At 41.3% G+C, this 16462-nt stretch overlaps 1 protein-coding gene across 1 annotated transcript; it reads right to left on the bottom strand.

Annotated features, from left to right (window-relative positions):
* Nucleotides 1-6881: 6881 nt before the first annotated feature.
* On the bottom strand, nucleotides 6882-15554 carry LOC110498361 (cystathionine gamma-lyase). Its single transcript, XM_021575009.2, has 12 exons — nucleotides 15228-15554; nucleotides 14490-14571; nucleotides 14226-14321; nucleotides 12346-12455; nucleotides 10172-10306; nucleotides 9904-9961; nucleotides 9723-9800; nucleotides 9280-9432; nucleotides 8793-8914; nucleotides 8493-8545; nucleotides 8078-8216; nucleotides 6882-7790 (listed from the first exon to the last, which is right to left on the bottom strand). Exons 1-12 carry the CDS (start codon nucleotides 15402-15404, stop codon nucleotides 7776-7778), a joined length of 1218 nt encoding a protein of 405 aa, XP_021430684.2. The 5' UTR covers nucleotides 15405-15554; the 3' UTR covers nucleotides 6882-7775.
* Nucleotides 15555-16462: the final 908 nt, after the last annotated feature.

The raw sequence follows: 16462 nt of genomic DNA, 5'->3' as shown, positions 1-16462 counted from the left end.
CTCTGGCCCCCTCCCAGTTAAGGGGAGTGATGAGCTCTACAGCAGTCTCACAACTCAATCGCTGGTTTTCTGCCCCTCCTGTTTTCTGCCCCTCCCAAAATATACAATTTGTATACAATTGGCCATCTTTCTGGGACTCATTCACAAACAGGACCAAGCCTGGCCTGTTGAGGAGTGACGGACTCCATCCTAGCTGGAGGGGTGCTCTCATCTTATCTACAAACATGATCAACTTATCTCAGATCACGATCAGTAGAAAGCAAATTACGGACTCCTCTTTAAATCTGAGTATTCCTACAAAGCTCAGTTGTCCTGAGTCTGCACAACTCTGCCAGGACCTAGGATCAAGGGAGACACTCAAGTTTTTTGGTACAATATCTCTTGACACTGATGAAAATAATCATGGCCTCTAAACGTTCAAGCTGCATACTGGACCCTATTCCAACTGAACTACTGAAAGAGCTGCTTCCTGTGCTTGGCCCTCCTATGCTGAACATAATAACTATCCACCGGATGTGTAGCAAACGGACTAAAAGTGGCAGTATTAAAGCCGCTCTTGAAAAAGCCAAACCTTGACCCAGAAAATATTAAAAACTATCAGCCTATATCGAATCTCCCATTCCTCACAAAAAAAAATGAAAAATCTGTTGCGCAGCAACTCACTGCCTTTCTGAAGACAAACAATGTATAAAAAACGCTTCAGTCTGGTTTTAGACCCCATCATAGCACTGAGACTGCACTTGTGAAGGTTGTAAATAACCTTTTAATGGCGTCAGACCGAGGCTCTGCATCTATCCTCGTGCTCCTAGACGTTAGTGCTGCTTTTGATACCATCAATCACCACATTCTTTTGGAGAGATTGGAAACCCAAATTGGTCTACACGGACAAGTTCTGGCCTGGTTTAGATCTTATCTGTCGGAAATTTCGGTGTTCCTCAAGGCTCTGTTTTAGGACCACTATTGTTTTCACTATATATTTTACTTCTTGGTTATGTCATTCGGAAACATAATGTTAACTTTCACTGCGGATGACACAGCTGTACATGTCGCTGAAACATGGTGAAGCCCCAAAATTGCCCTCCCTGGAAGCCTATGTTTCAGACATAAGGAAGTGGATAGTGGCAAATGTTATACTTTTAAACTCGGACAAAACAGAGATGCTAGTTCTAGGTCCCAAGAAACAAAGAGATCTTCTGTTTGGTTGTACAGTTATCTGAAATAAAACTGTGAAGTGTTACTCAGTGTTACTCTGGACCCTGATCTTTCTTTTGACGAACATATCAAGACAGTTTCAAGGACAGCTTTTTTTCCATCTACGTAACATTGCAAAAATCAGAAACGTTCTGTCCAAAAGATTAATCCATGCTTTTGTCACTTCTAGGTTAGACTACTGCAATGCTCTACTTTCCGGCTACCCGGATAAAGCACTAAATCAACTTCAGTTAGTGCTAAACACGGCTGCTAGAAACTTGACTAGAACCCCCAAAAATGATGATATTACTCCAGTGCTAGCCTCTCTACACTGGCTTCCTGTTAAGGCAAGGGCTGATTTCAAGATTTTACTGCTAACCTACAAAGCATTACATTGGCTTGCTCATACTTATCTTTCCGATTAGTTCCTGCCGTACATACCTACACGTATACTACGGTCACAGTAACTTCTTACTGTCCCTAGAATTTCTAAGCAAACAGCTGGAGGCAGGGCTTTCTTCTATAGAGCTCCATTTTTATGGAATGGTCTGCCTATCCATGTGAGAGTCGCAGACTCGGTCTCAACCTTTAAGTCTTTATTGAAGACTCTTCAGTAGGTCCTATGATTGAGTGTAGTCTGGCCCAGGAGTGTGAAGGTGAACGGAAAGGCACTGGAGCAACGAACCGCCCTTGCTGTCTCTACCTGTCCGGTTCCCCTCTCTCCACTGGGATTCTCTGCCTCTAACCCTATTACAGGGGCTGAGTTACTGGCTTACTGGTGCTCTTCCATTTCTCCTGTCTTATCCGGTGTCCTGTGTGAATTTAAGTATGCCTTCTCTAATTCTCTCTCTTTCTTTCTCTCTTTCTTACTTTCTCTCGGAGGACCTGAGCCCTAGGACCTTGCCTCAGGACTAACTGGCCTGATGACTCCTTGCTGTCCCCAGTCCACCTGGTCGTGCTGCTGCTCCAGTTTCACCGGTTCTGCCTGCAGCTATGGAACCCTGTTTACCGGACGTGCTACTTTCCCAGACCTGCTGTTTTCAACCCTAGAGACAGCAGGAGCGGTAGAGATACTCTGAATGATTGGCTATGAAAAGCCAACTGAAATTTACTCCTGAGGTGCTGACCTGTTGCACCCTCGACAACCACTGTGATTATTATTATTATTATTTGACCCTGCTGGTCATCTATGAACATTTGAACATCTTGGCCATGTTCTGTTATAATCTCCACCCGGCACAGCCAGAAGAGGACTGGCCTCCCCTCATAGCCTGGTTCCTCTCTATGTTTCGTCCTAGGTTCTGGCCTTTCTTGCAAGTTTTTCCTAGCCCCTGTGCTTATACACCTGCATTGCTTGCTGTTTGGGGTTTTAGGCTGGGTTTCTGTTTGAGGTCGACCAATTAATCGGAATGGACGATTAATTAGGGCCGATTTCAAGTTTTCAAAACAATCGGTAATCGGCATTTTTGGACACCGATCATGGCCGATTACATTGCACTCCACGAGGAGACTGCGTGGCAAGCTGACTACCTGTTATGCGAGTGCAGCAAGGAGCCAAGGTAAGGTCCTAGCTAGCATTAAATGTATCTTATAAAAAACAATCAATCTTAACATAATCACTAGTTAACTACACATGGTTGATGATATTACTAGTTTATCTAGCTTGTCCTGCGTTGCATATAAACGATGCAGTGCCTGTTAATTTATCACTGAATCACAGTCTACTTCGCCAAACGGATGATTTAATAAGCGCAAAAAAAGCACTGTCGTTGCACCAATGTGTTCCTAACCATAAACATCAACGCCTTTCTTAAAATCAATAAACAAGTTTATATTTTTAAACCTGCATATTTAGTTAATATTGCCTGTTAACATGAATTTCTTTTAACTAGGGAAATTGTGTCACTTCTCTTGCGTTCTGTGCAACAGAGTCAGGGTATATGCAGCAGTTTGTGCTGCGTTGCGAACTGTGTGAAGACCATTTCTTCCTAACAAAGACAGCCAACTTCGCCAAACAGGGATGACTTAACAAAAGCGCATTTGCAAAAAAAGCACAATCGTTGCATGAATGTACCTAACCATAAACATCAATGCCTTTCTTAAAATCATTACACGGAGGTATATTTTTTAAAACCTGCATATTTAGTTAAAAGCAATTCATGTTAGCAGGCAATATTAAACTAGGGAAATTGTGTCACTTCTCTTGCGTTCATTGCACGCAGAATCAGGGTATATGCAACAGTTTGGGCCGCCTGACTCGTTGCGAACTAATTTGCCCAAATTTTACGTACTTATGACATAACATTGAAGGTTGTGAAATGTAACAGCAATATTTAGATTTAAGGTTGCCACCCGTTAGATAAAATACGGAACGTTTCTGTATTTCACTGAAAGAATAAACGTTTTGTTTTCGAAATGATAGTTTCCGGATTTGACCATATTAATGACCTAAGGCTCGTGTTTCTGTGTGTTATTATATTATAATTAAGTCAATGATTTGATAGAGCAGTCTGACTGAGCGGTGGTAGGCAGCAGCAGGCCAGTAATCATTCATTCAAACAGCACTTTACTGCATATGCCAGCAGCTCTTCGTAATGCTTCAAGCATTGCGCTGTTTTTGACTTCAAGCCTATCAACTCCCGAGATTAGGATGGCAATACTAAAGTACCTATTAGAACATCCAATAGTCAAAGGTATATGAAATACAAATGGTATAGAGATAAATAGTCCTATAATAACTACAACCTAAAACTTCTTACCTGGGAATATTGAAGGCTCATGTTAAAAGGAACCACCAGCTTTCATATGTTCAGAGCAAGGAACTTAAACGTTAGCCTTTTTACATGGCAAAAATTGCACTTTTACTTTTACTGTTTTTGCATTATTTAAACCAAAATTGAACATGTTTCATTATTTATTTGAGACTAAATTGATTTTATTGATGTATTATATGAAGTTAAAATAAAAGTGTTCATTGTTCATTCAGTATTGTTGTAATTGCCATTATTACAAATGTATATATAAAAATCGTCCGATTAATCGGTATCGGCTTTTTTTGGTCCTCCAATAATCGGTATCAGTATTGGCGTTGAAAAATCATAATCGGTCGACCTCTAGTTTCTGTACAGCACTTTGTGACATCAGCTGATGTAAGAAGGGCTTTATTAATGAATTTGATTGAATAAGGAAGAATGCAAAAGAGAGAGGCCTACCTGACTGCAAACAGACATAACATTTCATAATCCTAGTAGCTAGTAATACAAGATCAAATCACCAAATTTGGTAGATGAATTCCAATTCCTATTTCTTACATATTTGACTGATCTGACCTTGACATTCCACAGTTCCTGAAATTGTTCCACAAACAGGTGTAAGTAGCCAAGTGTGATCCCACTTCTGACACTAGTGTAATGAAATCAAATAAAATGTTACTCTTCACATGCTTCGTAAACAACAGGTGTAGACTAACAGTGAAATGCTTACTTACAGGTTACTTACTAAAGTATGTGGATCCCTGCTTGTCAAACATCTCATTATAAAATAATGGGCATTAATATGGAGTTGGTCCCCCCTTTGAGGCTATAACAGCCTCCACTCTTCTGGGATGGTTTTCCACTTGATGTTGGAACATTGCTGCTGGAACTTTCTTTCATTCAGCCACAAGAGCATTAGTGAGGTAGGGCACTGATGTTTGGCGATTAGGCCTGGTTCACAGGTCCTGGATGTCAGGGAGCTCTGCCCCAGTGATGTCTGTGTAGTACCCACTACCCTCTGTAGCACCTTGCGGTCAGATGCCAAGCAGTTGCCATACCAAGCGGTGATGCGGCCAGTCAAGATGCTCCCAGTTGTGCAGCTGTAGAACTTTGAGGATCTGAGGGCCCATGCCAAACCTTTTCAGCCTCCTGAGGGGGAAGCATTGTCATTCACGACTGTGTGGGTGTGTGTGTACCATGATAGATCCTTAGTGATGTGGACATTAAGGAACTTAAAGCTGTTGACCCGCTCCACTACAGCCCTGTCAATGTGAATTGGAGCCTGCTCGGCCCTCCATTTCCTGTAGTCCACGATCAGCTCCTTTGTCTTGTTGATTTTGAGGGAGTGGTTGTTGTCCTGGCACCACACTGCCAGGTCTCTGACCTCCTTATGGGCTGTCTCATCGCCATCGGTGATCAGGCCTACCACAGTTGTCATCAGGAAACTTAATGGTGTTGGAGTAGTGCGTGTTCATGCAGTCGTGGGTGAACCAGGAGTACAGGATGGGACTATGCACACACACTTGTGGGGCCCCCGTGTTGATGGTCAGCCTGGCGTATGTGTTGTTGCCTACCCTCACCACCTGGGGGCGGCCCATCAGGAAGTCCAGGTTCCAGTTGCAGAGGTAGGTGTTCAGTCCCAGGGTCCTTAGCTTAGTGATGAGCTTGGACTATGGTGTTGAACGCTGAGATGTAGTCAATAAACACCATTCTCACATAGGTGTTCCTCTTGTCCAGGTGACAAAGGTGCAATAGGGATTGTGTCAATCTGTGGCTTTGTTTGGGCGGTATGCCAATTGCAGTGGGTACAGGGTGTCTGAAGATGGTGTTGTGAGCCATGACCAGCCTTTCAAAGCATTTCATTGCTACAGATGTGAGTGCTACGGGGCGATAGTCATTTAGACAGGTTACCTTGGCGTTCTTGGACGCAGGAACTATGGACACAGGGACTGTAGGCATTACGGACTGGGTCAGGGAGAGGGCGGCAGGAAGCTTACTGGTTAAGATCGTTGGGCTAGTAACTGAAAGGTTGCTGGTTTGAATCCCCGAGCTGACTAAGTGAAAAGTGCCCTTGAGCAAGGTACTTAACCCAAAGAGTGTCTGCTAAATGAATAAAATGTATAATGTCAGTGAAGACACTTGATAGCTGGTCAGGGAGTGCGGCTTGAACTCTACTACAGTCCTAACTGCCACACATACATTTCCATGTCCACAAAGGTTCTAGCATCAGGCAGGGAGGGCCATGACTACACCAGTGAGAGGAACCAATTATGTTCCTGCCTAGCAACAGAGATGTATTGGCTGTGTAGATGTGTAAGGAGTTGACCCCACCTAGAGGTTATACATATGTGCTTATGTCTTTACAGTGGGCGGATAAACTTAGTTATGACACACATAAATCTAACTGCCTGTAGCTCAGGACCTGAAGCAAGGATATGCATATTCTTGATACCATTTGAAAGGAAACACTGAAGTTTGTAGAAATGTGAAATTAATGTAGGATAATAACATATTAGATATGGTTCATACAAACAAAAAAAACTGGTTTTCATTTTTTTCTCCCATCATCGTTGAAATGCAAGAGAAAGGCCATACTTTCAGATAGGAGTGTAGGTGTAATTTAGATGGCAGCAGTGTGTGCACAAATTTTCAGACTGATCCAGTGAAGAATTACATTACTGCACAATATTTCGTATCAAGTCTGCCAGGAGTTTTCCCAAATGTGCCGAATTGGTCAACTGATACATTTAATTAAACAAAATTATACATTTGTTTTACTCCATTGCATTGTTTACAACAGCTTAATAAATAGTAACCTACATTCTACAGTACATCACACAGATCAGACATTGAAGCATACACTTAAGTAGCAAACAGATACAGTATGTATGATATGTGATTTATAACACAGTTGAGTGAATGAGAGTTCCAACATGATGTACTGCAAAGTGAATTTAATGAGTTTGGTCACACAGAAGACATTGATCAAACATAGTCTTTCCCAATTGAAGCACATACTTGCGTAGCAATCAGCGATACAGTAAGTATGATATGTGATTGATAACACTGTCAACTGAGTGAAGAGCTCCAACACAACGTGGGGTTGGTCGGTTCTCAGTTAGAAAACCCTGACATTTGTGTTTTGATCTGAGAACAAGCCTGTGGGTTGAGTTTAGCAATACCACTGGAACTTTGTACATTGCTCAAGAGAATAATACTTGTTTGAGTCATTCCACTAAAAATGTTTGACACAAGGCAAGGACAAGCATGCAGTTCGCACTCCCTCATGGTCCAACTTCCTTTACTACGCATACATCTGATAGAGCCAGACACCGTTGTATTTAATCAAAACTGCTGTCCTGACATTTACAGAGCAAGACATTCTTCTCATAGTTCAATGTACCGTACATTAGTTTTCATGTTTAACTATATGAAGCAGAAAGACAACTGAATGCCGTTTTCCCTTACTCCTGAATACCAGTTTTAATTGAATAAGACCGCCATTCACAATGACAAACAAAAAAAACAAAAAACACACACACAGAGCAAAAGCAGCAAGAAATAAAATTTAGGAATTCTTCCTCCTGATAAAATTAGCATTCAAAGAATTGATGATAAAAAAGGTTATCAATAATTAAATGAAGAAAGCGTATGTTTAAAGAGCAGGTTTTTCCCTGATTTGTGCATTCATAAATACAGTTTGTGTGTGCTGTGTTGAGGCGCCATCTCGCTGCTCTCTCCTTGTACACGGCTAGAAACACCGGGTATTCTTGCCTTTGCTCCGCCCCGCTGACGACAGACAACCGCTGGTCTTGGGACGTCGTGAAGACATTACTTATTCGGATGCTGCTCAAAGAAAACAAAAAGATGGAAACAACCATTTGTGTGGTAAGGATAGTCGAGGGCAATGGGATGTTCAGTGGATGTACTATGGATGTGTTTGGGACAAAATATTCCAGTGATTATCATCACTGAACAGGTCCCATTTGTCTGGATTTGACAGAGCTACCCTACTTCGCAATAGCCAGAAATCAGTGGTTCTTGGTGCTAGGCTATCTGAGGTTAGAGACTTGTTTTCAGGGAGTATGCTATGAGCAGGCAGAGTGTAGTGTATTGTGCAGTAGTGTACATACCGCGGCGTTCAGGGCTTGTTCCAGGTCCTCAATGATGTCCTGCTCGTCCTCCAGCCCCACAGACAGACGTATCAGTGTGTCACTGATCCCTAGGGCAGCTCTATCACTCTCTGGAACAGACGCATGGGTCATTATCGCCCTGAGAGGGAAAGAAAAGGGAAATCGCTAAATATGAAAAAATAATAATTATATTGGCACTGTTTATAAACAGTTGAGATAGATAGATAGATAGATAAAATATTTATTCTTCACCACTGCTGCCCCTGTGTGGCATTATTGTTCAAAAGTGAGGGAATCAAAGTACTTCATATTTCGATATTACAAGTACATTTTTGGGTCAGCTGACAACATTTTCAATCTCGATATCATAGCAATTACAATATTCCGATTGTTGATGATATGTAGGAATACTTACGGATGCTCTGCCAAACTTTCATAACCGCCAAGGCTTTCGGCAAGTGCGAACATCTGAAATAAAGAACAGCACAAAATATTATTACTGTGTCCATCTGTGATTGAATTCACAACACATACTGTAGTAAAATACAATGATGCCTCATACTATAGAGGCGAACCATGCAATTTCTTTTCCCACTGTTCTTTCCACCATAGTTCCAACAACTACGGTGTATGCAGCGTAACCAGACAAGTCCAGTAGAGATCGTCTTCGCATTACATTGTGAATCAGAAGTGAGCGTCTCAATTCTGTAATCACCTTGAGGCTGCTGAGGAAGGTGGTGGCATTCTCCAGTTTTCCCTTTATGTAAAAGGTGATCATCCCTGGGCAGCCTGTGCACTGTCTCTTCATCAGCTCGTGCTGGGGGTGGGAGGGTAAGCCTACAGAGTGAAGGGGGAATAAGAGGAAAACCAGTCGACTGTTAAATCCTTTAACCACCGGGTGCGGTCGACTCAAGCGCAGAGAATAAGAGAGTAACTGGAGAGGCCATGTGCTGTGTTTAACTATACATGTGCTTCTACTGGCCCAGAGAATTACCAAAGTGAATGCATTGTCCAAATGTTTGTTACATCACCTATTTGCCCAGAAAGCAGGTCATGTTAAAGGAAAGGGGGGGGAAACCTAGTCAGTTGTACAACAATGCATTCAACTGAAATGTGTCTTCTGCATTTAACCAAACTCCACTGAATCAGTGCAATATACAGAAGTACTAAAGTTTGACATCCACAGAGAACCCCCTCGTCACCTGGAAAGATGACTCTGTCCACCCTGGGGTCAGCTTCCAGGAACTTGGCCACTGCCAGGGCATTCTTGAAGTGCTGCCTCATACGCAGGTGCAGAGTCTTCAGGCCACGGTTACACAGGTAGCAGTCAAAGGGGGACGGTACGGCTCCCAGGGCTTGTCAGGGTACAGTAAGGAAGAACAATGTGTTACACAACAATCAGCCCCTCAAACAAAGAATAAACAATGGTAACACACAAAGCCTTCTTTATCAGTGGTTTATAATTGGTGGAAAGCCCTGGCATCACGAGCATGTGTGGGTATTTGATGGACAAAAGTAAGTCACAAAAATGTAGCAACTGCTTCACAGTGAAGTTCAAGTGCTTCAATCATAGGCAAAAAATGTGGCGGGTGTGTCAGCTTAGCATGCATATAGTTTATCCAGTTGCCATTGATCCATCTCTCACCATTCTGAAGGAACTTCAGTCGGTCATACAGGTCCTCATTATTCACAGACACCAGGCCCATTACAACATCACTGTGACCTGTCAATCAAATAAGATTTTTTTTAAACTCCCATGTAAACTGATTTTATTTGTGTGGAAATTCTCTTCAGTCAACATCAATGAACAGACAGAATGAACCTACCATTCATGTACTTAGTAGCTGAATACATGCAGATGTCTGCTCCGAGGTCCAAGGGGCGCTAAAGAGCAAGAGAAATCAATGACACTATGAACTGGTCTGTGAAGAGGAAATTACTGGATGTGTTAAACTCGAGAGCGTGAAATGAAGGAACACATCCATTTGAATTCAGTTCACTAAGGTTTTCATTTCCAACGGTCCCTGGGCTGAACCAACAATCTAGTTACATAACCAACGACGCATACAGGGCAGGATAAGACTTGTTACATACCTGGAAGTAGGCTGACATAAAAGTGTTGTCCACAACCACCACGGTATCCTTGTTGTGTTGGTGGACTACAGCTGCACAGGCCTGGATATCCACCACCTTCATGGTAGGGTTGGTGGGAGTCTCAAGCCATACTAACTACATGATAGAAAATAAAAGAGAAACCCTTCAGAATTTCATGAACAAATTAGTTTGAGTGGAAGGTAATACAGTATACAGTGGGGCAAAAAAGTATTTAGTCAGCCACCAATTGGGCAAGTTTTCCCACTTAAAAAGATGAGAGGCCTGTAATTTTCATCATAGGTACACTTCAACTAAGCATGACAAAATGAGGAAAAAAATCCAGAAAATCACATTGTAGGATTTTTTATGAATTTATTTGCAAATTATGGTGGAAAATAAGTACTTGGTCAACTACAAACAAGCAAGATTTCTGGCTCTCACAGACCTGTAACTTCTTCTTTAAGAGGCTCCTCTGTCCTCCACTTGATACCGGTATTAATGGCACCTGTTTGAACTTGTTATCAGTATAAAAGACACCTGTCCACAACCTCAAACAGTCACATTCCCAACTCCACTATGGCCAAGACCAAAGAGCTGTCAAAGGACACCAGAAACAAAATTGTAGACCTGCACCAGGCTGGGAAGACTGAATCTGCAATAGGTAGGCAGCTTGGTTTGAAGAAATCAACTGTGGGAGCAATTATTAGGAAATGGAAGACGTACAAGACCACTGATAATCTCCCTCGATCTGGGGCTCCACGCAAGATCTCACCCCGTGGGGTCAAAATGATCACAAGAACGGTGAGCAAAAATCCCAGAACCACACGGGGGGACCTAGTGAATGACCTGCAGAGAGCTGGGACCAAAGTAACAAAGCCTACCATCAGTAACACACTATGCCGCCAGGGACTCAAATCCTGCAGTGCCAGATGTGTTCCCCTGCTTAAGCCAGTACATGTCCAGGCCCATCTGAAGTTTGCTAGAGAGCATTTGGATGATCCAGAAGAAGATTGGGAGAATGTCATATGGTCAGATGAAACCAAAATAGACCTTTTTGGTAAAAACTCAACTCGTCGTGTTTGGAGGACAAAGAATGCTGAGTTGCATCCAAAGAACACCATACCTACTGTGATGCATGGGGGTGGAAACATGCTTTGGGGCTGTTTTTCTGCAAAGGGACCAGGACGACTGATCCGTATAAAGGAAAGAATGAATGGGGCCATGTATCGTGAGATTTGAGAGTGAAAACCTCCTTCCATCAGCAAGGGCATTGAAGATGAAACGTGGCTGGGTCTTCCAGCATGACAATGATCCCAAACACACTGCCCGGGCAACGAAGGAGTGGCTTCGTAAGAAGCATTTCAAGGTCCTGGAGTGGCCTAGCCAGTCTCCAGATCTCAACCCCATAGAAAATCTTTGGAGGGAGTTGAAAGTCCGTGTTGCCCAGCAACAGCCCCAAAACATCACTGCTCTAGAGGAGATCTGCATGGAGGAATGAGCCAAAATACCAGCAACAGTGTGTGAAAACCTTGTGAAGACTTACAGAAAACATTTGACCTCTGTCATTTCCAACAAAGGGTATATAACAAAGTATTGAGGTAAACTTTTGTTATTGACCAAATACTTATTTATTTTCCACCATAATTTGCAAATCATTTCATTAAAAATCCTACAATGTGATTTTCTGGATTTTTTTTCTCATTTTGTCTGTCATAGTTGAAGTGTACCTATGATGAAAATTACAGGCCTCTCATCTTTTTAAGTGGGAGAACTTGCACAATTGGTGGCTGACTATACCTTTTTGCCCCACTGTATATCAATCATATACAGTATCTAGCCTTGTAGTAGCAGGTGTCATTTGAGTTTCATAGTTTTTGGCTCCTAATCAAAAAAGTACATCTATAAGATCTAGGTATTAAACTATGGCCATGTATGGACAGGAGAGAAAAGTCACAGTGAAGTTTCTCCTTGATGATGCCATGACTCATGGAAAAGCTCAGGGTGGAGCACTTAACATGAAGAACAAAAGCGAAATGCTAGTGCTGATGCTGGATGACATCTATTCTCACACCAACAGCCTGGAAACCTGAAACCTGGGTTCTTTCAAACTTGAGATTAAGGTGAAAATAAATCAATAGAATAAGGTAACTAAGCAAACTTAGAATTCCACTTACCTTTGTGTTTGGCTTAAGAACAGCCTGGAGCAACTCGATTTTGGTACAATCAGCAAAGGAGACATCCAAGCCAAATTCTGTAGCAATCTTCCGGAAGTAACGATTGGTGCCTGTAGAGAAAAAGGAATCATGTATTACCATTTTATGGTAATGGCTGTATGCATCAAACCATACTTACAAATACAGTTGAAGTCGGAAGTTTACATACACCTTAGCCAAATACATTTAAACAATACCTGACATTTAATCCTAGTAAAACTTCCCTGTCTTAGATCAGTTAGGGTCACCACTTTATTTTAAGAATGTGAAATGTCAGAATAATAGCATAGAGAATTATTTCTTTCAGCTTTTATTTCTTTCATCACATCACACTCAATTAGTATTTGGTAGCCTTGCCTTTAAATTGTTTAACTTGGGTCAAACATTTTGGGTAGCCTTCCACAAGCTTCCTACAATAAATTGGGTGAATTTTGGCCCATTCCTCCTGACAGAGAGTCAGGTTCGTAGGCCTCCTTGCTCACACACGCTTTTTCAGTTCTGCCAACAAATATTCTATAGGATTGAGGTCAGGGCTTTGTGATGGCCACTCCAAAACCTTGACTTTGTTGTCCTTAAGCCATTTTGCCACAACTTTGGAAATATGCTTGGGGTCATTGTCCATTTGGAAGACCCATTTGCAACCAAGCTTTAACTTCCTGACTGATGTCTTGAGATGTTACTTTAATATATTCACATAATTTTCCTTCCTTGTGAATCCATCTATTTTGTGAAGTGCACCAGTCCCTCCTGCAGCAAAGCACCCCCACAACATGATGCTGCCACCCCCATGCTTCACGGTTGGGATGGTGTTCTTCAGCTTGCAAGCCTCACCCTTTCCACTCCAAACATAACAATGATCATTATGGCCAAACAGTTCCATTTCATCAGACCAGAGGACATTTCTCCAAAAAGTACAATCTTTGTCCCATGTGCAGTTGCAAACTGTAGTCTGGCTTTTTTATGGCGGTTTTGGAGCAGTGGCTTCTTCCTTGCTGAGCAGCCTTTCAGGTTATGTTGATATAGGACCCGTTTTACTGTGGATATAGATACTTTTGTACCCGTTTCCTAATGTACCTTCACAGGGTCCTTTGCTGTTGTTCTGGGATTGAGTTGCACTTTTCGCACCAAAGTACTTTCATCTCTAGGAGACAGAACTCCTTCCCGAGCGGTATGACGGCTGCGTGGTCCCATGGTGTTTATACTCGCATACTATTGTTTGTACAGATGAACGTGGTACCTTCAGGCATTTGGAAATTGCTATCAAGGATGAATCAGACTTGTGGAGGTCTACAAAAAAAGATTCTCTGAAGTCTTGGCTGATTTATTTTGATTTTCTCATGATGTCAAGCAAAAAGGCACTGAGTTTGAAGATGGGCCTTGAAATACATGCATATGTACACCTTCAATTGACACAAATTCTGTCAATTAGCCTATCAGAAGCTTCTAACGACATTACATCATTTTCTGGAATTTTCCAAGCTGTTTAAAGGCACAGTCAACTGAGTGTATGTAAACTTCTGACCCACCGGAATTGTGATACAGTGAATTAAGTGAAATAATCTGTCTGTAAACAATTGTTGGAAAAATTACTTGTGTCACACACAAAGTAGATGTCCTAACCAACTTGCCAAAACTATAGTTTGTTAACAAGAAATGTGTAGAGTGGTTGAAAAACAAGTTTTAATGACTCCAACCTAAGTGTATGTAAACTTCCGACTCCAACCTAAGTGTATGTAAACTTCCGACTTCAACTGTATGTGTGTACTCTTTCACTGGCAACATTTGTCTACCTTTTGGTAATTCTCCAGACAGTTTTACAGACACTTTGGGCCATGTCTTACCTCCATATACATCACTCATGCAGACAATGCCATCTCCAGCTTTCAGCATGTGAGTGATGGTCATGGTCGCAGCCAGCCCGGAAGCAAGAGCAAAACCTACAGAAAATTCCTAGTTAAGAATACATTCTCTTCAAGTTGTAAACAGGAGTCTCGTTAAATATATAGCGGTATTTTCTACCTGTAAGCTATAGGCCTACATTCTCTAACCTGTTATATTTTATTAGATACAAATTCATGAGGTAGGTGTCAGACATGAACACTTACAATACTTTGCTCCATCCAAAGCAGCAACAGCTTTTTCCAGACAGTTTCTAGTAGGATTTCCACTCCGACTGTACTCAAAACCCTGATGAAGACAACATTCCACATTCAGAGGGCCCACATTTACCACATCTTTCATAAATAAACAGATGCTGATACTGCTGATCATCTGGCTATTAATTATTCGTTAAAATGTAATGCCAATCGTTAACACTATTATTCATCAAAAAAAGGTCATTTCCCATAACTGTAAGACATTGTGCAACCAACAGTCTGACTTGTGAATAAGTGCAAAATGAGCCAAGCTCGTCCTGGGCAGGAAAAGATGCTACAAAAGACAGTACATTGCTACTACAGTATGTCATACAAATTAATATTTAATTAACCCTGAAAATTCGTTTAACCTGACCGGTTCAGTATACCGTCCAGACCGGTATGACACCCCATGCTGAACGAACGCCTCTCGATACCAGACACCTAGGTTATTGCTGGCCTTGGCTACTGTTAAACTAGCCCTATATATGTCGTACGGCGTCCTATATAGGGTTACTGCTAGACATGAACTATCTAGATACAGTACATAGGGAATAAAATCTTGCTGGATATACAATGATTATAGCTACTATCATTTCAGGTCATAATAAACATTCAAAACATTTCAGATTTGTCCCGCAGGTAACTCCTACTACAGTTCCCCTACGGTCTTTACGTTAGCCTAATGATATACATTAGGTAACTTACAGCATGATCTCCAGGTCCATACTGCTTGAACGTGGTGGACAGAGAAATAGGTGGTACCACCGCCATAGATTTCCATTGCTCAGGTTCCTGACCAACGTGGATCGCCTCTGTTGCGAAAGATTTGAACTGCATTCGGAACCCGGCAGGCAAGTCGTTCTGTTGGTCTTTTGAAGCCATAATACAAATCAAGTCCGGTTACCTGAGAGTAATTTACAGGATGTGTATGTTTCACCGTTGAATAATCTAAATGGAAACTGAACTGTGAATAAACGGCGACGTGTAATAATACCCTTATAATGTCTAGCCCAATCACAGCCTCTCTATAAGGGGAGGATACCACCGATTGGTGTTTCAAAAGGGGTGTCCCGTACCGCGTCACCCGTATTTGCACGTGGCTTATTTGATTATGTTGCTGGCAGGATTTTTTATTTCTTTTTGTATTAACACATATCAACAAACAAGAGGAATAGTCACATGTTAACAAGCATACAAACTATTTACATTGTCAGGAATCCTAAACAAACAAATCATATTCATGAATAATACACGTTTTGTCTTTTAGTTTTCCATTTTAGTTAAAGAGGTGCCATATTGTTTAAACTCATTTATAAAGTGAAAAAAGTTAGGGTTTGAATTAGGCCATTTGCATTTGTGAATATGAAATTTACCTAGTATTATTAGCAGTTGAATTAAATATACTACATCTGTATCTGTCAGAATTTCTGAAATAAATCATTATATCAAAACCATTAAATAGTACAACCGGTCCTATTTTTTTGTAACAAAATTCTGTATGTCAATCCAAAATATTCTACTATAAATACAGGCAAAAAACAAATGCAAAATGGTCTCCTTCTCCATTCCACAGAAATAACAGTTATATTCAATATTCAGCTCGAATCTTTGCAAAACATGTTTCACAGGATAAATTATATGTAACACTTTAAATTAAACTTCCTTTACTTTGTTACTGATACAATATTTGTTCGCAATTTTCCATGCTTTCCCACATTGTATATCACCATAGATATTTGACCAAAATAATCTTGCTGAGGGAATTGTAGTAACAAACAATATTCCTAATCTGTTTATTACTGCATTTATCTTTGATGTTAATATTGCCACTGAATATATTTTAATGTAAATCTGTTTACTTACATCAACCACAGAGGAATTTAAAAAGAGATACAACCCCCCTTGGAATCGCATCAAAAACAATTGCATATTCTTTCAGG

This window comes from Oncorhynchus mykiss, chromosome 1 (assembly GCF_013265735.2).
Source record: "Oncorhynchus mykiss isolate Arlee chromosome 1, USDA_OmykA_1.1, whole genome shotgun sequence".
Taxonomy (NCBI): domain Eukaryota; kingdom Metazoa; phylum Chordata; class Actinopteri; order Salmoniformes; family Salmonidae; genus Oncorhynchus; species Oncorhynchus mykiss.
Note: the sequence above shows the minus strand (reverse complement) of the source record. Positions and strands in the feature narration are given on the sequence as shown.